Source organism: Giraffa tippelskirchi, chromosome 13 (genome assembly GCF_054371585.1).
Source record: "Giraffa tippelskirchi isolate mGirTip1 chromosome 13, T2T-mGirTip1v1.2.pri, whole genome shotgun sequence".
Taxonomy (NCBI): Eukaryota; Metazoa; Chordata; class Mammalia; order Artiodactyla; family Giraffidae; genus Giraffa; species Giraffa tippelskirchi.
In genome coordinates this window covers 70,406,520-70,429,918 of record NC_137287.1, presented here as the reverse complement: position 1 = coordinate 70,429,918, position 23,399 = coordinate 70,406,520, and the positions used below count along the sequence as shown (strand labels likewise).

Below are 23,399 nucleotides of genomic sequence, written 5' to 3'. Positions count from 1 at the left end.
AGCCAGCCAGGTTCCTCTGGATTCTCCAGGCAAGACTACTGGAGTGGGTTGCCATTTCCTTCTCCAGGAAATCTTCCTGACTCAGGGATCAAACCCATGTCTCTTATGTCTCCCACATTGGCAGACGGGTTCTTTACCACTAGCGCCACCTGGGAAGTCTAATAGGCATAGGGAATCCATTTGCTTCTTAGACTGAGAGGGACCAAAGCCACATGCATCTCAACTATCACTGTTTCCGTATACGACCTAGGGGAGAGATGTAGGGGCAAGCTCATGAAGCTTGCAGGTGGTAGAATCCTATGGTCAAGTGAGAGGGCTTTACTACAGGATGAAGGATGGGGTCCTCTTCCCTCCCTCATATGCCTACAGTCTTCCTGATCACAGATCTGAGTGGTCCATACAGAAAGGATGAATGCTCTGAAATGTGCATACACAGTCTGCATATATGTGGATATATACGCAGGACATATAGTCCTCTGCTAGCACTTGGAATCTGACAGTCTGCACCCCTTAAGTACCTATGAGAGCTCTTGTTAGCTCCTGTCTCTCCATCAGGTCTGCAGGGGCAGAAGGATACTTTTAGAATATTATTTTGAATTCTATGGAGCATATGTTCTCTCTATATTTCAGTCACTTTGACCTTAATGGGACACAGAAGATAGAAGAAGGGTCTTAAGATGTTGTCTCAAAATCTTGGGTAATGGGACTTCCCTGGTGGTCCAATGGGTAAAACTCCAAGCTCCTAAGGCAAAAGGCTCAGGTTTGATCCCTGGTCAGGGAACTAGATCCCGCATGCCACAACTAAGAGTTCACATGCCACAACTAAAGATCATGCGTGCCACAACTAAGACCTGGCAAGGCCAAATAAATACATAAATATAACAAAAAAAAATCTTGAGTGAGGAGCTCATTTCCTCATAACCCCTCATGGAGTAGAAATTAATTATTTGGGATCCCAGAGATAGGGAACTCAGCAGGAAGGACTTCTGTGTGTCGGAATGGGAGGGAATGGGAATAAGCAATGACCTGGGAGGGAAATGACTCCTCCCTGGACAGGCGGTGTGGCCTCCAGGATGACGTCGGTATTCTCACAGAGACACTGAAGGCCAAGTGTAATTTTCTGGGCTCGCCACATCTGGAGTATGTTTCATTCCTCTTTGCTCTGGCTGATTAGATTTTATTTTCTCTAAGGAATCCAAATGACTTCATAAGAGAATACTGTCTGGGAAGACAGTGCAAGAACCAGCATTCACCTTCTGTTTCGAACAGGCTGAACGGAAATAAGAATAGAGACGATTACCCTCATTAGTCTAAGATGAAGCTCAGTTGTCAGGCCTACAGTGAGGGTCTGCTAAGGTCCAATGGGTGAAAAACCGAAAAGGGAAGAGAATCTTACTGTCAAGCTGACCAACCACTTTTCAAAGAAACTGCAGTATTCTTTTGTGTTTGTTTTGTAAGAGCCTGAACAGAAAGAAGGTGTCATACTGTTAAAGAATTTTGTGGGCCTATGTTCCAAAATAACTTTGCTAAGTGTTTAATTGTGCCTCCATTCAAAGAAAGAGAAAAAAAAAATCTGGCTTAGTTTTTATATCTGCCCCTGCAGTTTGTATAACCCATATAAAATAAAAATCTATGTTACAAAATAGGATTTATTTTTAATATATATATTTTCCTTTTGTAAAATTATATGTATTTAAATACACTTGATATGTTACTATAGGTAAATTAGAAATTTTTTTCTAATACTATGAAAAAGGCAAGAGTTGTTTTTTTATTGTCAACATATATTTTATATTTACTTTATCCTTTTCACCGTACCCCAGAGAACCTTTTATGATTCAGGGGCAATTTTGGCACTATTCAACCCTACTACTCTGACTTGAAAATAAAGTTTGATTTGCACACTATATTAAAAGTAAGGGAAATATTTATAACAATTGTAAGCTTTTCCTTATTGATTAGAACACAGCCTTTTGTCACTAATTATTACAGAGGTGTTCTAAACTTAAGAAACAATTTTTAAAAGGAATAATGTTTGTTAGTTTTTGATTTTTAAACTGTACTCTACTTTGACACCACAATATAGAAATAGATTTACTTTGGAACAAACTACAAATACATTTACATGGTTTGTGACAACTTAATTGTCTACCTATAGAATTGAAACAGCTTAGTGAGCTAGGTTATTATAAATCTTGTCCAAGGCGTTCTATTTCTTCAATCAGGAAGTCAATGTCTTGGTGAGTTGCTGCGGGGTTTGAAATGACCATGCGGAAGAAGTTGACCTTGTCGCCCAAGGGCTGGTAGCTCACCATTGTGGTCCCATACTCCATCATCCTGGCTTTAATCACTGGAGCCACCTGTGGGAGAGATGAGACCACTGCGATGACTGCTTCTCCCAGGGATGCTTCCTATTACCAAAGAATCCAGTGCCAAGTAGCATTTTGAGTCTTTAACTGAACAATCAGAACCATATCTGTTTTCCCTTAAAGGAACTGCTCCCACTTTTTATGAGAACAAAGGGCTAGGACAGTTTAACACATCCAAGGTCTCAAAGGTGCTGAAAGGAATAATCAGTGGTGGGCTATCAGGAGCTTGACACTTTATCTTTGACTTTCTACTTAGTATTTTGTGACAACAGGAAGAATCTGATGTTTGTTCCAAGCATAAAGAGTTTAGCAATACAACATTTGGGGGGCTTTTTAATCCTTCAGTAAATATAGAAACACTGGAAGTAAGACAAAATTCAGAGACTGGGTACCAAGAGGTAAGCTTCACTATCAAGTGATGTGTGAAAATAAGCAGACTTTTGAGATAGTAAAGCAATTTTCATTCTTAAGATCCTAAAACTTCCTAGTTTCTTTTTTAAACTTTTTGTTTTATATTAGAGTATAGCCGATTAACAATGTTGTGATAGTTTGAGATGGACAGCAAAGGGACTCAGCCATACAGATACATATATCCATTCTCCCCAAAACTCCCCTTCCATCCAGGCTGCCACATAACATTGATAGAGTTCTCTGTGCTATACAGCTGTTGATTACCCATTTTAAATACAGCAGTGTGTACCTGTCCATCCCAAACTATCTTATCCCCCCATCTTTCCCCCTGGCAACCACAGGCTCCTTCTCTAAGTTTGTGAATCTGTATCTGTTTTGTAAATAAGTTCATTTGTATCATTTCTTTTTAGATTCCTCAGTTCATAAGATGATTTGAAATATATTTCCTAATAGTGATGAAGAATCAGCTGAGGCAAAAAGCTGCACCCACAAGGATTTAACATTATGGAGTTGGATCACAGACAAGATTTCAGCACATTTATGCCCGGTGGATAATTACAGCCCTTGGTCCTCTATCGTGTATGAAATTAAGTTAAAATGCTTTAGTTCAGCACAAATGCCTTTTTGTCACCAGTTCTGAGGACTCAGCTCCCAGGGCTCACCCACATGAATCTGCAACTCTGACAAGACCTCCTTATTCCATATCCCTGGATGTACTGCACATATTTTTATCCCTTCACATTGTCCTCAGTCTTACCATGTCACATTTGTTCTCTTTGCTTAGAATCCCTTCTCTTCCAGTTTGCATCCTATAAAGACTCCAAGGCTCCACAACAGTCCTGCACCCATGAGGAAGCCTTTCTTGACTTCTGTAATCCACTAGCATATTTTCTCTAAGTTGTAAGCACATGATCCTTAGCCACAGAGTCTCTCTATATTCTAATTCCTATCATCCCCTCACTTATGAGAAAATATACCTTATCTTTGTACCCAACTATAAGCTCCTGGAGGGCAAGGATGGGGTCTTTCACTTCTTTTATCAGCACAGCGCTGTTTGCACATGGAGGGCTCCCTGAGTCCTTATTGACTGTAAAGAGTGGCATAAGAGGAACAGCTCTCAGGATGAGGCATACATTTTAAATTATGTCCAACTATATGCAGGACCTGTCCACATATTTTACCACTGGAGTTTGTAAATATAACATTGATCTTTTCGGTTCATGGCTGCAAATACATCATCAGGGATGTAGATATCAGGAAAGCTTTGGGCTTATGCCAGATCTTTATAGTCAGCAACTCAGTTCAGTATGGGAACCATGCCCTCTATCACAGTTGTATTTGACTTACATGAAAGATAGATTCAAAGGGAATGGAGTTATGAACATGTGACTTTTGAATATCAACACTTATATGACCACTGGTTTGCAATGAGGTTTTAATCCTCAAAGTACTCAGTGTGAACAATCAACATGGCTCAAGAGGATCAGCAGCAGTTTTGTTTTCTACCCATTTCTGGGGCCTGGAATCTCTTCCACATTTGTAATTGAGCACCAGTTCCTCTTGGCAGATCAGCAATTTCAGCAGATTTCCGCTGAGTTGTGAAGCCAGGAAAGGTATGACCCAGTGCCTATTTTCAGCCCTCATAAACATGCTCTCAGAACACAGAAGCAGTTGAGTTCTTACAAGTCTGGACAGACCAGTTCTGTATGTCCTGGCTCTGCAGGAAGCCCCAGAGGGCAGGGAACCCGTGACCATGGCTGAAGATAGATGTTCCCTAAAGACATGCACATCTGTCATAAGGTTGATATGGACACGAAAGGCCCATTATACACACTGAGGTCCAGATCAGAGGAGCGCGAATCCTCACCTTGGAGAGGCGGCTCAGTCTCTCTTCGTTGTTGTCCAGGACACGCAAGCTTGGAGGTATGTACCAGAAGCAAACGTTGGTATGCTGAGGCTACGAAGAGGAAAGTAAAATTCATGCTCAGCTCAAACAGGCAAGTTTGAAAATTCCAAGGACATTTCAATCTGTTCTGCAGCTTCTAGATACAATCCTGCTCTTAAACCTCTAATCACCTTTGAACTGCCTGACTTTCACACCATTATACAGTATTTGTGTGTGTGTGAGAGAGAGTTGGATTTATACTTCGTTCTAAATGGTTACCCCCTCCCCACTGCTTCTCCTTTATCATGGTGTCACTTGCTTGGACTGTACATTCTTAACTTCAAAAACTATCAGTGAGAAGAACTGGAATGGGGACTTCCCTGGTGGTCTAGTTTCTAAGACTGCGCTCCCAATGCAGGGGTCCTAGGTTCAATCCCTGGTTGGGGAACTAGATCCCACATGCTGCAACTAAGACCTGGTGCAGCCAAATAAATACATAAATAAAATATTTTTTAAAAACCACAAAGAGTTAGAATGGACTAAACTTCGGGAGGGGGGGGATGCGCTGTAAAAATCAGAATACATACCTTTCCATCAAACACCATTTCATAACCTTCTCGGTTTTTGATGATATTGTATAAATACTCCGCCAGCTCCAAACACTTATCAATATGTGCTTCAAACCCGGCGGTCCCCTACGTGAGAGAAGAAGAGAGCTTAGCAGTCAAGCTGAGGAAGGTGGGCGAGCTCTCAAGTGAGATGGGGGGACGCATCTCTCTGGACACTGGCGGTCTTTCTGGCCCTTCGGCCTCTGCTCTGCGCCAGCACTTAGCTTACACGAGACCATGTGTCTAGAGGCTTTTCTGGCAATTATTCCTCTTTTCATGCTCTCCACATCAGATGCCTCTGTTCCCTTTCATGTCGTCACAGCTCTCCATGGCAGAATCCTTTTCTTTCAGAGCCTCTATTCCCCAGCCAATTATTTTGATTACTCGAGGGGAAAATTTGCCACTGCTACTCAGAGGAGTAATTATGGAAGTCATTAATGACAGGAGGGCTGGCTATTCTTTTACTGCAGATAAAAAGCATCATCAGAGACCACCCCTCCCCCTCCAGGATGTCTGCTGAGTCCCTGCCCATCAGGTGAATTTGCCATTTCCAGATCCCACTTTTGTTCACCAATGTACCCCCATTATAGAAAAATAGGGTAGGTGCTCAATGAATATGTGCTGGACAAAAGAATTACTGACTCTGAGAGGCACACAGATGCTCTATTAGCCTGTCATTTTGCAAAACTTATTAGATTTCTCCTTTGGGGATAAATAGGACTTCCCTGTTGGCTCAGGTGGTAAAAAATCTGCCTGCAATGAGGGAGGCCTGGGTTTGATCCCAGAGTTGGGAAGATCCCCTGGAGAAGGGAATGGCTATCCACTCCAGTATTCTTGCCTGAAAAATTCCCTGGACAGAGGAGCCTGGTGGGCTACAGTCTATGGGGTCTCAAAGAGTCAGACATGACTGAGTGACTAATACTTGGGGATAAATGACTCCTATGTCTGTAATAGGTGAACATTATTACAAAGGTCTTTTACTTTCCAGCTGTTGGAAGCCCAGCATCTGGACTTGTGGAAAACAACACGACAGCCCTGGACTACAACTATTTCACTGACAACGGGACACACTAGGGCAGCGGTCCCCAACATTTTTGGCACCAGGGACTGGTTTCGTGGAAGACAATTTTCCACAGACTGGGGGTGGGAAGAAGGCTTCAGAATGATTCGGGCACATAACATTTATTGTGCACTTTATTTCTATTATTATTATATCAGCTCCACCTCAGATCATCAGGTATCAGATCCTGAAGGTTGGACCCCAACACTAGGGAATTACTTTTCACATGGCTTTACTCCTAACTCCACTGGTATGTGTGGAGTACTACAGGAAAGCTTAGAGAAAAAGAGAATGCTAGTCCCAGAAACTCTGAGAACAGACCTACCAGTGATTAATCCAACCTGGAATCCAGAGGAAGTAATAATGGAGATAAGATGGGCCCACTTGCCTGTTAACACACAGTCTCATCATCTCATCTAAAAGGGGGATATGGCAGAATGATGAGTTGTAGCATCTGAAACATTTTTAAAAGTAAGCTGCATTAAAGAGAGCTGACGGGTTCAAAAATCCATTTCTTTAGGGACTGCCACTCTTGCTGACTGGTTCCTGTGACTCCAAGTGTCCACTTGATACCTGGACATCCAAGCCATAACCCATGTCCTCAATGAGTCTGTGGGTGCCAAGGATTTACCATTGGTTTGGACCAAGCTGGCAGTTTGGGTCCACTTGGGATGGACATTAGGTAAGAGGGAGGGGGGTTTACTGTTAGCCAAACTGGATCCTTGGGACCAGTCTAGCATTGGATTTCAACTTGCAGGGACCTGATCCAGGATCTGTTCAGGACCAGTATGACTCTGACCCTGCCCAGCTGTATGGCCTTGGCTAACTTTTCTGGTCACATGGGAATGATGGTGCCCATGCAATTTCCCACACAGAGACATAGCGAGCTGAAATGAATGCTCTGAAAATGAGTGTGATTGTACCATAAAGGGAGTGGGGTTACCACAGACAGGACGGGCGTTCTCTAGCCCTGCTAGTCGGGGAGTCCACTCTGGCTAAGCTCAGGAATAATCCAACTGCCCCCTTGAGATGAAGGCTGAAGAGCTACCAGGAGACTCTGATGTGCCTGTATAAGTCTGGGGCTCCTCCTTTCAAACTGGGTATTCATGAGATTAAGATTCATATTTTATTTTCAAGGTTTTGTAGGTTTTTAAGAGATTCTCCGAAATTCATTCTATTAATATCAAATGCTTGTTGAATTATTATAGACCGTACAGCTCTTCTTGTGAGAATGATAAAGGCATCTATAAAGCCTTATCAGGCAATGCCTCGCCATGACCCGAATCACTGGGAAGGAAGTTGAAAGCTCAGACGACCACTTCTGGGTGGACGGCAGGATCTCAGTGTCAGGGCTACGCTGAAGGAGGCTCAGGAGAAAGACGTTTTACCTTATCCCTCATCCTTACACACTCAGAATGGGTTTGGATGGACCCACCCAGGACCTCTTACTTCTCACCTCAATGGTAACATCCTAATTATTCTTCAGTCAATTGAGATGCTCCACTAGCTCAGGATATGCCCTTCAGCCCCTGCCTGACCATCTTCCTGGGATGTCCTTTCTCCCAGCTCTGCTGGTCGAGGTCTTACTCATTCTATCCATCCTGTTCAGAATCAGCCTCAAAGGTCAGTTCTTAATAAATTATTCTTGGCTCTCAAACTAGGACTGAGCTCTCCATTCTTTAACTCTTCAAGGTGTGTCTGTGTTTCTTCTATAACCAGTTGTGTTCTATTTCTATTTCTTAAAAAAATGTTTATTGGAGTATGTGCTGTGCGGTGCTTAGTCACTCAGTCATGTCCAACTTTGCAACCCCATGAGGCTCCTCAGTCCATGGGGATTCTCTAGGCAAGATACTGGAGTGGGTTGCCATGCTCTCCTCCAGGGGATCTTCCCAACCCAGGGATCGAACCCAGGTCTCCCACATTGCAGGCGGATTCTTTACCATCTGAGCCCCCAGGGAAGCCCTTATTGGAGTATAGTTGATTTATAATGCTGTGTTAATTTCAGGTGTACAGCAAAGTGACTCAGTTGTGTGCTGTTGTTGTTGTTTAGTCGCTAAGTCATGTCAGATTCTTTTGCGACCCCATGGACTGTAGCCCACCAGGCTCCTCTGTTATTGGGATTTCCCAGGCCAGAATACTGGAGTGGGTAGCCATTCCCTTCTCCAGGGGATCTTTCTGACTGAAGGATTGAATCCAGGTCTTCCGAAGTGGCAGGCAGATTCTTCACCACAGAGTCATCAGTTATACGTATACATAGATACACTTTCATTTTTAAGATTCTTTTCCTATACAGGCCATTACAGAGAACCGAGTACTGTGTTGTACAGTAGGTTCTTATTAGTTACCTATTTTATATACAATAGTATGTCAATCCCGATCTCCCAATTGGTGTTCTGTCTTTTATGATGGTCATTGGTGAATTTCTCTTTCCTGCCTGGAAACTATAGCCCCTGATCTCATTCAGTAACAGATGCTCAGTAGCCACTTATGAAAAAAATTAATATTTTAGAGAGAAAGGGAACATTCACTCACTCAGTAAGGAGTGCCAGGCATCCATTTCCCGTTAACAGTTTCTCCTGGTTTCTTTTTTCCCTCAGCCATTTGCCAGTCCCACTGTTATCTACACTTTAATTATGGAGGTCAATCAGAAAACTATAAGAAAATCTGCCAATCTGCATAATCATATACAAACATCAAGATTTACGGTGAAAACTCAGTAGTTATATATTAAGCCATCACTGCAGGCGTAAGAAAAGGGACTCCTTTTAAGGTTTTTTTCCTGTTTTCTATCTACACAGAGTTTTAACCAAGGTAATGTTAACATGAAAAATAATCAAGTTCTAGGATTCTCTAATAAAATGCTCTAATAAAATAAAATAGACAAAGTAAAAGGTTTACCCAGTAAGAACAGAGTTGAGAACAGACACAGTGTCTTTGCCAGTGAAAAGCTTACAAATCATGTCACCATCCAGAGTACCTTCTAGCATTCCACATCAAGAGGCTCAAGGCTCAATTTTTTTCTTTTTCACATTAATTTGCTCCAATCAAGTTGTCTTGGATTTAATATGACAGTTGTCTTCAGTGCATTTAGCTCCGTTTGTTATTAACAGGTGAAAGAATAGGAATTTATACTTAGATTACTATTTTCCCATGGTTTATCTTACTAAGGAGAAAATGTGGATTCACTGGGACATTGTATTCTCCAGGTGTATCCGATAACAGAGCGTTTGCAGATTAATGTCACATTCCTTCCCTTCCTCTTCGTTACTGTTTTTGCAAATGCAACACAGAATGACATGGTCAACTCTCTTGTGGTTCTTCTTAGGGAGAGTGACTTCTCCTGCCCTGGCTAGTGTTATGACAGAGTTAGGGGTATCAGAGGGTGCTTACCCTTGATCTGGGTTGTAGGACTGAGATTATTACTTTAATAGTTATTATCATTTCATTTTTTTTTTTTAATGCAACTTTAAGTTGAAAGCCAAATGGATGTTTTTGTCATTTAGATGTCTAGATACTTAGGGCTTTGTGTAAGGAACTAAAAAGTAGGTATCCCTGTCTTCTAAGTAATTTAAGTTCTTTTTTGAAGTTCTTTACTATAGTCTCTGTCTGCATTTTACACAGAAACAATATGCTGACTTTCATTAATTATAAAGAGTTATCAATATGTCTTCACTTCTGTTCACATCTTACATATGAATGTTAGAAAATGAATTATTCCTTTACACAAATGTGATGTATAAGAATTAATGAAACTATTTTAAATTCTGGATGATGATAATAAACTATTTTTCAATGTAAAACATATGTGTCCATAAGTTACGCAGCCACTGTGACTTCTCTCTCTCTCTCTTTTTATCCCCTCTTCTGGTGCCCATATCTCAGCCCTTAGAAACTGGATCCTCTGCCTTTACTTCAAGCTTCATTGGTCCTGCTGTTGAGTTCACACCTGATGTCTTCATGTGATTTCTCTGAGAACCAGCCGGCTGCACCAAGCTGGCAGGGAGGCTTCCGATGGAAAAGAAGCAGCAGGATCCGATGAACCGTGTCAGATACATTTTGGTGTAAATATAGCTAATGATCATCATCTTAATAAAAACACCAGGGGAACAAGAGACAAAAAGAGGGACACTGAACCATATTTAGAGACCAAGCTTTCCTCAACTTCCTAGCTGATGTTTACCTCTGTCATTTTATCATTTCCACCTATCAAGGAAATGAAACGCCTGCTCATTTGAAAACAGCCTGAGAGTACACCAATAAGCCTACATTCTTGATGGATTTATTATTGCCAAATGAAAGTGTCATTGCCAACAGTGTGAGTCTCGACTTGGGCAGTGGGGACCGGATACCTGTCCTTGTCAGGAGCTCAACTCTCAAAAGAGGAAGGAGTCCCCTGCCCAGCTCAAGGGATTTGAGCCCACTCATCACACACCTTTATGGGGCAATAAGTCACCTTGGGCCTCACTCCAGTAGCTGTCTTATACTTAGCAATACTTAAAGAAAACTCAATCCGGCCAAATAACATGGTGGAGGTTTGCTTGAAGACCATGTAGTCCAGCCACCCCTGGAAACCAGCTAAGAATTTTTGTGCATTAAGCAAGACCATCTTTCTCATTAAACTGCCTTTTTCCAGGATGGATTTAAAGAAGAGTCCATAAAATATTAAGTTGGTCAAAAAGTTAGGTTTGAATTTTTCCATCAGATGTTATAGAAAAGCCTGAATGAACTTTTTGGCCAACCCAATAGATGTCGACTGTTTCACTCCTAAGTCCCCTATTCTTCTTATTAGCCATCCGCCTGTTTGAACTGTTTAAGGAAATTCAGTTTGCTTAAACACCAGCATATGGACTGGGTACTGTGGACATGGTCCATAGCTCTTTCTATAGATCTGATGAAGGAGCCATTCTGTGGTCTCACCCAGCTGACCAAGTCATCTGCTTGTTTCTATGGGGCTGACCCTGTCACCTCTTTGTGTAGGATACTTAGAAATCTGAGAGCCAGATGTCTCCGCGGGTCCAGTGGTTAAGAATCCACCTGCTAATGCACAGGACATGGGTTCTATCCATGGTCGGGGAAGATCCCACATGCCTCAGGGCAACTAAGCCTGTGTGCAATGCGACTACTGAAGTCCATGAGCCCTAGAGCCCATGCTCTGCAATAAGAGAAGCCTGTGCACTGCAACTAGAGAATAGTCCCTGCTCACTGCAACTAGAGAAGGCCCATGCCCAGAAACAAAGACCCGCACAGTCTAATTACATATATAAAATAACTAAATATTAAAAAAAAGAAAGGAAGCTGAGAGTCAAATTTGTGGACCATTTCCCAAACACACTGGACCTCGGTCTCACCAGCTTCCCTCTCATCTCTCCCTTTGTCATGTTTCCCTCACATACTCTTTTAACAGCTGGACTTTTCTAGCAGTTGGGTTTTTCTGGCATGTCCCTACTGGCTGTAGCCATTGCCTCCTGTGGGAGATAAATGAAATCAGGTGGAAAGTCACCGAGCTGTGACATTTAACTTAGAAATCTGATCAAAGTGAAAAATAAAATCTTTGACCTTCTCAGCCTGCTTACATTTAACCACACACGTGTGCTCTTGGAAGCTATAATTAGGTCCAGCCAGTAGCGCACAACAAGAGTTACAGAGTTCCATGTCTGAGAGAGGGGTGATCATCCACAGTTAAATTCTGAGGTAAATAGAGAAACCAAACTAAAGGAGGTCACTAGGAAGTTCCAAGGTTTTTCAAAAAAGCTTTATAACTAGAGGTTACTTATGAAATGACAAAAACAAGCTATCATGCTGATTTTGTCCTTTTCTTTTCTGTTCTCCAAACAAAAAGTCTACATTTAACCTACCCAAATGATCAATCACTGGGTAAAAGCCAAGAGTTGGGACAAGAACAGCAGTGAAACACCTCTTAGGAATCCAGAGATTCTGCTGTATAAAGCAACATGGATTGGTTTTTTAGATAAAGGAGCATTAGAAGCAATTTGGCTTAAAGAAAAAACAAACACACAACAGATTTCTTATATTTCCACCCATGTGGAATGCAGATTAACTAGATCTAGGACTCAGGGAACTTAGTCTTGAGTAAATAATTTTTGATTTGGAAGTCAATTTTTGACATGTCCTAACAAGGATCACCAGATACAGCGTCTGTTTTTAGTTGCCATTCAGCCAATTTCGGGGTGCTCACCTTTGCCCTCCACATTAGCCAGAGTTTAAAAACATCAACGTGGCGTCCGCACTGTAAGGCCTTGTCTCCAGTGTCGTAGGACAGGTCATAGTGTTTATCTTGTTGGAAGAGGTAGGAGGCATGCATCTGGTTGCAACTCTGCATCAATCCCTAGAAGAGAAGAGAAAACCTAGGAAACTCCGTGCTTAGTCACTCAGTCATGTCTGACTCTTTGTGACCCCATGGACTGTAGCCAGGCTCCTCTGTCCATTGGGATTCTTCAGGCAAGAATACTGGAGTGGGTTGCCATGCCATCCTCCATGGGATCTTCCTGACCCAGGTCTCCTGCATTGCAGGCAGGTTTTTTACCATCTGAGTCACCAGGGAAGCCCTTAGGAAACTCTCTACTGACTTTATAATGTATTCTATTGGGTTTACATTGTGATGGAAATTATTAAGAAAAATATATAAGAAAGAGGAGCTGAATATCCTAAAGAAAGAAAACAGTAAGAATCAAATGAGAAAAAAAGTGAGACAAGTATCTGAGCAGGATAGACTGTTGTGATAGGTGAGTTATATGGGAAAAAATGGCTTAGGGTCAGCTATTACCAGAAGTTAACATCAGGGCATATTTATACTTTTACTCTCCTTTCTAAGAGAAGGCATTTATCTTTTTTTTTTCAATTTGTTGATTGTTTCTGCTTAAGCTTCACAATACCCTTTATTGTGGCTGGTTATTAATAATTCCCATCTTACAGATGAGACTGAATATCAAAAACTTTATGTAAGCTGCTCTGTAGCTTTTACCTAGAAATGGAACAGTTGGGATGTAGATCCAGCTCAGGTGAATTTCAGTGAGAAGGCATTTTTTTAAAATCACAATCAGGGTATAATGTTCATTGGGAGGTTGTCCTGATGTTCTGGTTTTGCTGTAATCAAACTATTTTGGAAACTCTTTGGTTTTGTAAAATATCATTAGTGTGATTACCCTACTGTTTCATTCATATTGAGTTCAAGTACTTTACCATTTAGCTGTAAGGGTTTGAGTTCTTTATGGAAATCATAGTTTTTAGGACAACTCATTGTGGTGGTGGTGGTTTAGTTGTTAAGTCATATCCAACTCTTTGCAATGCCATGGACTTTAGCCTGTCAGGCTCCCCTGTCCATGGTATTTCCCAGGCAAGAATACCGGAGTGTGTTACCATTTCCTCTTTCAGGGGATCTTCCCAACCCAGGGGTGGAACCCCCATACCTGCTTGGCAGGAGGATTCTTTATCACCTGGGAAACCCAGTACAATTCATTGCTATTACTTTAAGATGCTAAAATCTAAAAAATAAAGACACTAGTACTCTAAGGTCTTCAAAATAGTGAATCTTTCAGATGTCATGCTCCTCTCCTAAGAGGGGTTAGAGTTTGGGCACTGTGTTTTCATGCTCACTTGCTTATGGTAGTTACAGTGGAAAGTTTCATTGTCAATGACCATTAATTTACCCTGGCACCACAAGCTAACTATGGAAAATGGGTGGCAAAGTGATTGAACTATTTCAAAGACCAGTGAATGAATCATGTTCTCTGACTAAAACAGCATCGTCAGCCTCCTTACCACATTGCAATTTGTCACGAACCACAGGAAGTCTTTGACGCTTTGGTTATCTACAGTGTAATTGTAATTTTACAGAAGTTTTGGCATTGACTTTTTCCCTTTGTGACTCATGACAAGAGAGGAAAAGACTAAACTGTGATCACTTCGTTGAAGTTAGAAGTGAGAGCCCCTTTTGAAAGTTCTCCAAACTAAAACGAAATGCAGCTAAAATTTGATCTAGATCCTGAAAGACCAGACTAGGCGCCCAGATGGTAATAACAGATTTGGGCTCAGTCTTGAAGTCTGGACATCATATTCGGTGGAATTCATTAAGTTATTTGTTTGAGAGTGGGAGAAATTTGATACAATGTAATTGTAATAGAGCAGTAGAATACATTGAATTGGACTCGAAAACCACTAAGACTAAAAATTGCAATAGGTGCATTTATTTTGTTTCATGGTCACAGAAACTTGGCACCATTTTCCCCCCAGCCATGCAAGCTCATGACTAGGTGCCTTCAGTCCTAAGGGAGGCCACCCAGGGAGTGTGGAATGATGGATAGACCAGACCAGCTTCTACTGGGATAGGAAAAGCAACTCAGAGCACATGACCTCTAAAACGTAAGACAGCACCAGTCTCCTTGTACAAAAGGACAAGTAGAAGTCACATAAAAAGGTGAGATCATATCCTGATTCTGAGCCACTATATTCCAAACGATTTAAAATACATGAATAGCTGGTGGCTGTAAAAGAGTTGCTGTCAAAAAAATTCTCCTGATCAAATAAACTTCAGAAACCATCATAAATATCTTTTTTTCATATTTATAATATATATCAGCAATAAAAGGTTCAGATACTCCCTGAAATTATGAAACTTGTTTTTAATTCTTTAAGCTAATATATTCCAAGTTTTTTTGAAAACCAAGAACTCTCTTATCACAGAATATCATCTGATAGCATGGTATTACTCCTTAGACCTCTATAAAAGAAATGCTTTGAACTCTTGGATTTCAAAGGGATCCTAGAGCTGTTCATCTATTGCTTCCCCTTCTTCTTTTTCGATCATGCCACAAGGCATGTGGGACCTTAGTTCCAAGAAATTGAAACCTTGCCCCTTGCAGTGGAAGCATGAAGTCTTAACCTTGGACCTCCAGGTCAGTCCCTATTCCTGCTCCTTCTATCTTTCCATCCTCTTTCTAACAAGTGCTTGTCCAATCTCCATTCAGTCAGCTCCCGTGACGATGAATTTATTCCTACGTAAGTCATTCATTACCTGTTGGGCAGCTTAATTTTTAGAAAAGCGTTCCTTTCATTGACCCCAAGTCAGACCTCAAATCATGGTTATTGTGATTTTGTCATCAAGGCCATACCATCCAATGTGACTAACCCAGCTCCCTGAAGCCTCAAATAAAATACAAATCTCTCCAACCTGAGTCATTTATGTTGTGAAGGCTGCCTTCCTCTCAGCCCTTTAAGTTAAACCTTTTTTAGATTAGATTAAACATCTTTAGTTCTTTCAACTACCTCTGTTCATGTTGATTAATGTTTCTCACTATTGGAGGTCTTGCTTGATGGGGTCTCCTATACAATTAGACACTAACCTAAGCAAACCACTCCAAGTGTGGTTTAACCCGAGGCCAGTGGGGGACTGCTACCTCCCTCATCTTGAAACTCGACTTCTTTCAATCCCATGGCTAATTTTTGAATGGTATTTCTCTCTTGACCCACTGTTGACTCTGCAGCAAAGTACAACCTAATGTCTTATGCCTTTTTCACAAGCACAATAATTTAGCCATGCATGGAACATGCCTGTCTCATCTAGTCAGAATATAACCATCTTGTATTTGGACATAAGAGCAGGCCCTTACAGCTATCCTCATTCACAATTTCCCCTACTGTGGATGCGGCTCACTGTTCCATTCTGTAAAATCATCTTAATTTTGTCACTACACACATTACTCTATCCAACCCCAACTACGGACGTGGCCCCGAGTGAGGAAAGACATACCTCTTCTCTAACCAGGAGAGCAGAGCACTGCAAAGGAACGCCCATCATCTTGTGTGGATTCCAGGTCACAGAGTTGGCCCTAAAGGAAACAAATCAGGTTAAGAGGGTGGCATCCATGACAGGCTCAGACGACCCCTTGTGAGGGGCAACAGGGCTCAGGGTTCTTGGTACTGTTTCTCAGACTCCAGCATGACGTTAACTTATAAAACAAGAGGGGGACCCTTCAAAATCTACAACCTTTCCTTTGTCTACAAAGAGAGCAGGCAAAGGCTGGTATCTCTCTTCAGCTCCATGGTGGTCTGAGAGCTCTGAGCGACTGGGATCAGCCCGTCCAGGGTCCCTCCGTTGGCCACCACAGAGCAGGGCACCAGGGGGTTGTTCCCACTTCTGACCCAACTGTAGTGCCCTGGAGCTCAGAGCAAGGGCTCATTCTGCTGCTGAATTTTGTTCTTTTCCCAATCTAGTTCCTCCTTCTTTCCATTCAGTTGATGACTAAATGTTTCAAATGTGTTCTTTTACAACAGCTAGCTCATACCCTGCTTCCATCTCTTCTCTCATCCAGAGATATCCTTTTGGACTGCAGGGAAGATACACAGTGACTCCCATGGCAGCTTTCAGCCTATTTGTTCCAACACCCTTAGTAAGCAGGATACTCTCACCGGTCACAGTGATGCTCAGCTCAGGGGGTTATGCTGTTTGAAACTTCTAAACCACAGTCCTGGTTCAGAGTCCTTTAATAATAATAATTGCTATTATTATTATTATTATTTTAATCTGGATATATTGTCTTAGCTGATGCTTGGTTTCCATTTCCTCCTCCACCGGTTACCATAGTTATTTTCTAGTTCTGCTTATGGCTCTCTCCTCTTCCTTTTGCTTCCAGCCTAAGTTCCAGACTGTGGGGTATGGCTCACGGTGTCCCCACACTAGATCCCAGGCTATGCGCCCAGCCTGGAGTCCTGTCAGTTTCCTGAACCACTTTTCATCACACCAAAGTCTGTTTAGTTCTCAGAAAATTCTATTCTCATGATCTTGGGTCTCCTGGTGCTATTTCCTCTTCCTGGAATGTCATCTCCTATGACGTCAATTGGTTACATCCTATTGATATTTAATCTTTTAAGGCCAATCAAGTATCATCTCTGCCAAGTTTTGCAACTTCCTTCAATTTCTCTCCTTCTCACTCACTGTGCTGCTCAGCCCTCTTCCTCCTCCAGTTCCCGGGAGAGCAGCTGCTCACTTCCCATGAGTCTCTGCGCCTGTCTCTGAGAGACTGAGGCGTCCTCGAGGAGGAGACTCGGGAACGTGACCTTGGCACCAACAGACTCACAGGAGGAAGGAGAGTAGTAGGACAACACGCAGCAGCTCCTCCATAGGGTTGAGCAGTACTGGCCCTCTTCCAGCTGAGTGACAGACAGGGCTCACCCCACTCCCAGCACTCAAGGTGTGAGGACTTTGGGAAGAAATGAGATGCCAGGAAAGATCCCATTCCTCTATTTGATGAATGGCGGTCAGCAGCTGGCCAGTCAGAGAACACTCACTGGCCTGGGGATCTTATCTGAATCAATGAATAGTCTGGCTCATTGTCTGGTCTTTCTTTAGCTTTGACACTGGCTGTCAGATATATTGGAAGTGAGGAAAGAAGCCAACGTGGTTCGTGGCCAGATGGCTATACCTCTGGACAGAGGACTGAAAGACTTCATGAATAATGAAACAGGTATCAAAAAGCTCCTTTTAGGAAAACAGCTCCTTGCTCTTTAGAATGAAACTGGAGTCAAGAAACCTGGGCTCTGAGCAGTAGGTAAATTTTGGTTAAGGAAGGGGAGCTCACGAGCCAGACAGTCTGAGTTTGCATCCAGGTTCTATCACTTGCTAGCTGTGTGACCTTGAGCAGGTTACTTAACCTCTCTGTGCCTAGATTCCCTTGTCTATAAAAGGAGAACAACAGGAAATTGTTTGGGACCTCCCTGTGGTCCAGTGGTTAAGAATTCACCTTGCAATGCAGGGGATGTCGGTTCAATCTCTGGTCGGGGAACTAAGATCCCATATGCCATACAGCAACTAAGTCTACGTGCTGCAACTACTGAGCCTGCGTGCAACAACTAGAGAGCCTGTGCACTGCAACAGAAGACCTGTGTGCCACATTCAAATAAGACTCAACGCAGTCAAATAACTAAATGTTAAAAAATAATCAGTCATTTGGGTAAAGGGCTTATAACCATATCCAACACAATAAACAGTAAATAATCCTGGCTCTTGCTACTAATTTCAACTCTATCATTTAGAGCTTTGTGACCCTAGGCATATGTACACAGCCATTCGGTACATTCTATACGATTCTATAGCTGGATGCCCTATCCTGACAAAATGCAGCATTATCAGTAATGACACCAAATGGAGAAGAAAATAGCTGTTTTCCATGTTTCTGACTGAGGGTGTTTACTTCTATACAGTGGCCCATTTGTCTTTTTAGACTAGAAGCTGTCAAGCCCCCCACTGACTGGTCCCTGAATTCTCTCACAGGGGCTGCCTCATAAAAATGCAAAAAGATGCAGACAGTTATTCAACAACATGGCACTAGTTCATGTGAGAAATGTAGGCAATTTGTGAAAAGCAGCTTCAGGTTCATTTCAAAATGTTTTGCCTTGAGATATTATTCCTCTGTAACTTTCAGTAGGTTTATAGAGAGCTGAGCCCCCTAGGGCTGTTGGGAGACATTTCTCATTGCCCGCCTGTGCACGCCAAAGTCAGAAGATCCCAAACGAACTCCTTAACTAGCCCCCTCCTCATCCTTCCAGATCTCTTCTCTCTCCTTTATTCTGGATCTCAATTCCTCACACCACTTTCCCCCCATTTTCCTCCCAAGCATTAAGCTTTCAAACCTTAGTGGTTTGGTTTCATTCTCTTTCTTTCCTCTCCTATATCACTCTTTGTAGTTTTCTCTTTGTAGTTTTTTTTTTTGTTTAAGTTCTGTATAAAGCACTTTATTCTGTAATACTTTGGTGCTCAATTTGCATGCGTGTGTATGTGGATGATATATGAGAATCCCTCGGAAATTTTTCAGCATTCACATGCTAACTACATTTACTATTTCCTATGTAGCAGGCAATGCTCTAATTGATTTACATGGATTAACTTATCTAATCCATACAACAGTAGCCCTGTGATGTACACACTGTCATTGTACCAGTTTTATAGATGGAGAGACATCTTGTCCAAGAGCACACAGCTAGAAAGTGGGATTCAAGCCATTGCTTGTCCACAGGGTCCTTGCTCTAATGGTGACCTAATGCTACAGGTATTCACTGAAAACCATGGAGAACCTGAAATATTTCCTTTTGGGGTGTGACTGGCATATGCATATTGAAAAACTTCCCCAGGCCATTATGATATACTCCCAACACGATGGTGCTAGATTTCTGATGTAACATTTGAGAGAAGTGTTTTATATATGACAAGCTCATGTTAGCTCGATCAAAGACATCTTCCAAAAAATGTCCGTCACTCTCTTCAACATGATATGCAAAACTGTAAAATCTGTCAGGGAGGACACTCTCTGGAATTTCTAAAGGATTATTAACAGAAAATACAGCAAGGCAAAAAGAGCACTGTATATAAATCATATGTCAGCATTTTGTAACATCTGGTGTTCTTAGTATAACTGGAGTATAACTTTTCCACTGGATTGGCCAAAATGTTTGTTCAGGTTTTCCATAAGATGTTACAGAAAAACCCAAATGAACTTTCTGTCCAGCCCAATACATCCACACACAAAATATTTCAGAAGGAAGTGAAGGAAGCAGAAGCACCGGCTCTTTAATAAATTATACCTGAAGTGTTGGTCTCTGATGACGCATTCTGCTCCAGGAAGCAGCTCTCCTGGGTTCATCTTCTCCTTTCCTTCCACACCTCTGTTTCCTACCCTGGGCATCTCTCCCCTCCACTCCTCCTGCACCTGGTCCTCTGTGAAGCCCCAGTAGCTCCTCCTCAGTCCTGGCCTCCATCTCCTCTCAAACCCAGAGTGGCCTTTTCAAAGCACAGGAAATGCTACTCCTCTCTTCAGTTCAGTCAGATCAGTTCAGTTCAGTCACTCAGTTGTGTCTGACCCCATGGACTGCAGCACACCAGGCTGCCCTGTCCATCACCAACTCCCGGAGCTTGCTCAAATTCATGTCCATCAAGTTGGTGGTGCCATCCAACCATCTCATCCTCTGTCATCCCCTTCTCCTCCTGCCTTCAATCTTTCCCAGCATCAGGATCTTTTCCAATGAGTCAGTTCTTTGCATCAGGTGGCCAAAGGTGGCCTCTCTTCAGACCTCCACTATGGCTGCTATAATAGGACCTCTCCAGTGTTTTTCTCCAACCAGAGAAACACAAGGGTCTCCATGCACAATAAGGGCTCGCATGGCAGTGATGCTCAGCTCAGGGATTTACCTTCATCTGGATTTGGCTCTGCAGGCAGACCCTCCACTGAGACTCACTGGGCAGGACTTCCGGATCCTCCACTAGCTTCCTGGTCTCTGACACAAATCCATCTTGGTCTCCAACCAAGTTTGTCTGAACTTTCCCCAAGGGCCCTCTCAAACCTCTGTGACCCCATCTTAACACCCTTCTTCTGCTTCTGCCTGATGAAGCTCTGTGACCTCCCCCCCAACTCTGGAGGGAAGGCTTCCTTTCCTTTAATAACCCTGTTTAGAAAGAACAATCTGTCTCTTGAGCCTTTAATTCCTTTGCCTTGGCCTGTAATCCATGGTTGACTGCAGTCTCCCTACTAGATTCTAAAAGCCTTGAAGACAGGCTTCCTAGCATATTTGACTTTGCGTCCACACTGTGCTTCATGCAGTGGTTTGCCTAAGACAGAGGGCCCATAACCAATGAACTGAGTTTCTGAACCCCTGGCCCTTAGGGATGGGAGTAGGACTAATAATTGGTAATTTGGCAGGATCTGTGCTGGAACCTTCAGCTGGGCCAGAAAGTCTTGAGAGTGGCCCGTGACAATGGGTTCTTCCAGGTACACAGCAGCCTGCGGCCAGGAAGGATTAAAGAAGGGTCCGTTGACAGTGCCCAGGAGTGCCAGGTCTACTGGCACCCTCTTAGCTATCTCATCCCTAAATAGCTTGACAGTGTTATCAGAGAAGAAAGGTGCTTTCTGAGAAAGGCAGGCCCCTAGGTGCTTGTGCCATTTTGTTATGAAGACAGCACTCTGGGATCCCTGTGACCATGGGGCCACTTTTGGATCTAGGGGACAGGGATTCACGGATTTCCTCCATTTTAGAGTGAGTTCTCGTGCTTGGAAAGTGGGCATAGCAACCCACTCCAGTATTCTTGCCTGGAGAATCCCATGGAGAGAGGAGCCTGGTGGGCTACAATCCATAGGTTGCACAGAGTGAGACACAACTGAAGCAACTCAGCACACATGCATGCAAGTGAGGCATATTTCTTTCCTAGAAGTGTGTCAATGCAGATTTCCCTTGGCCCTAAAATCTTCTTCACCAAAGAAAGTGAGCATTTTGTTGATAAGTCACCCAGATGGATTCTCTCAGGTCAATGGATGGCTGAGGAGGGTCCACTCAAAGCAGAACAATGGTCCCTCATTTTTTTTTTTTGGCAGTGCCATGTGGTACACCGAATCTTAGCTCTGCAGGGATTGAACCTGTGCCCCCTTCTGTGGAAGCGTAGAGTCTTAACTACTGGACCATCAGGGAAGTCCTGACAGTCCTTCATTTTTAAAAAGAACTTCTTTGGCTGTTCCACTTAGTAGCTTTACTTCCAACACAGCTTCAAGAATTCTGGCCACCAGAGAGGACTCTGTGTTCCATAACGAATGTTCTAAGCTTTGCTCTCAAATAAGAGTCTTCAGTACAAAAGCGCGTGGGTGTTTATTTTTCCAAAGCCCAGGGTATGTGATTTAGAGAGCTTTCAGGTAGTCATTGGTGGAGGGCACCCCCAGCTGGCTGTCAGCACTTGGAGCCACAGCTGGCATCAAAGGTATAGAAACAGCCTCTCACATTCTGTGCTGGTCAGTTTAAGGGGACTCGATGACGAGAAGGTTCTGTACACAGGCCAGTTCTTCTGATAGCATGTCAACTGAATTTTTGTTCCGATCTTCTGAACAAGCACCTTCAGGATGGTTCTCTCTTCTTCATTCTCTTTTCCTGTTTAGTTCATTCCTTCTTTAGCTTCTAGTTCCGGGTAGATCTTCATAACAAGAAGGAATTCCAATCAACCAACCAGAAGCAGAGACATAAAGCTGGCTCCCCCTGGGGAGAGGCCAGGCCTGTCCGCATCCACTCACATCTGAACGGGCACCTGCAGTCAGAGTATGGGCAGCAGACTCAGGGACACAATCTGCTGACCTGGGCCTTGGCTGGTCTGTCTCGAGTCTTTTCCGGCCCTCCTGCTGCTAATGAGGCAGGGTGCCCCAGACTCTTCAGTAATCCCATGCCCTCCTTCCCCACCCATGCGTTCTCTGTCTGTGGGTAGGCCTGGATATCACACAGCACATGCTGTCCATTCATTCTGGCCCGGCTGCCCTGCATGACTGGTGCTCTCAGATGCTTTCAAGCTCCATCAGTCTCCTCATCTTGGTACAGAAATTGTGTGGAGATATCCAGAGGTAGAGCCAGGGGGAAACTCCCCCTTGACAGCACCTGGCTACTTGGCTGGGAACGGTGGGCATTTGGCAATCCCAGATGAATCCAGGCTTTCTCAGTTGCCTGGTGTGTCAGGCTCCCTGCTATCCTTGACCTTTCATGTTGTGATGGGAGAACTGGGAACTCTGAGCTCCCTCTGCACAGGGGCCGGAACCAAAGCCTGAGACCAATTCTGCATTCTGTGATTCTTTTTCTTTTTCCTTTGGCCCTGAGTAGGCTTTATGCTAATCAAATATCACCTCCTTTGTGCTTTGGAGCTTTGTCTCAATGGTCTCCTGCTTAGTCTCCTAAGTAAAGGTGATTGCAGCACCCATCAGAGCTCACCGGAAAGAACCATTATGGAGATGAAGCCATCAGGTGATGTTATCACAAGCAGGTTTCACTTTAAGTCAATGGGCCACCTTAAATCACAAACCCCTCTTTCAACACTGATAAATTACAAGGTGCTTCTTTGCTTCACAAAATTATCGGTTTCTTCAAAGCAGTGGTTATTATCCTCTCGTGAAACATGAGAGCAACCTATCTCCCTAGAAAACAGTGGCCTGCCTGAAGCTTTTAACAATTTTGATAGTTGTTGGTTCAGAGATCCCAGGAAGGTCATTCCTAAGTACTCTGGACAACCATGGAGGCCAGTTAGGATTCTCTATGAT

The 23,399-nt window shown here is 43.0% G+C and overlaps 1 protein-coding gene across 2 annotated transcripts in view; it reads right to left on the bottom strand.

Annotated features, from left to right (window-relative positions):
- Positions 1-1,156: 1,156 nt before the first annotated feature.
- Positions 1,157-23,399, bottom strand: part of GAD2 (glutamate decarboxylase 2) — a 59,713-nt gene continuing 37,470 nt past the window's right edge. The window contains exons 12-17 of one of the 2 annotated variants that reach the window (XM_081552334.1): positions 16,100-16,178; positions 12,530-12,679; positions 5,253-5,360; positions 4,648-4,737; positions 2,153-2,360; positions 1,157-1,270 (exon numbers count right to left, since the gene is read on the bottom strand). In XM_081552334.1, coding sequence (XP_081408460.1) covers positions 2,187-2,360; positions 4,648-4,737; positions 5,253-5,360; positions 12,530-12,679; positions 16,100-16,178 — 601 coding nt within the window. In that variant the 3' untranslated portion in view covers positions 1,157-1,270; positions 2,153-2,186. Of the gene's footprint in view, positions 1,271-2,068; positions 2,361-4,647; positions 4,738-5,252; positions 5,361-12,529; positions 12,680-16,099; positions 16,179-23,399 lie in introns of those variants that run through there. The other variant, XM_081552333.1, reaches the window with a different exon arrangement.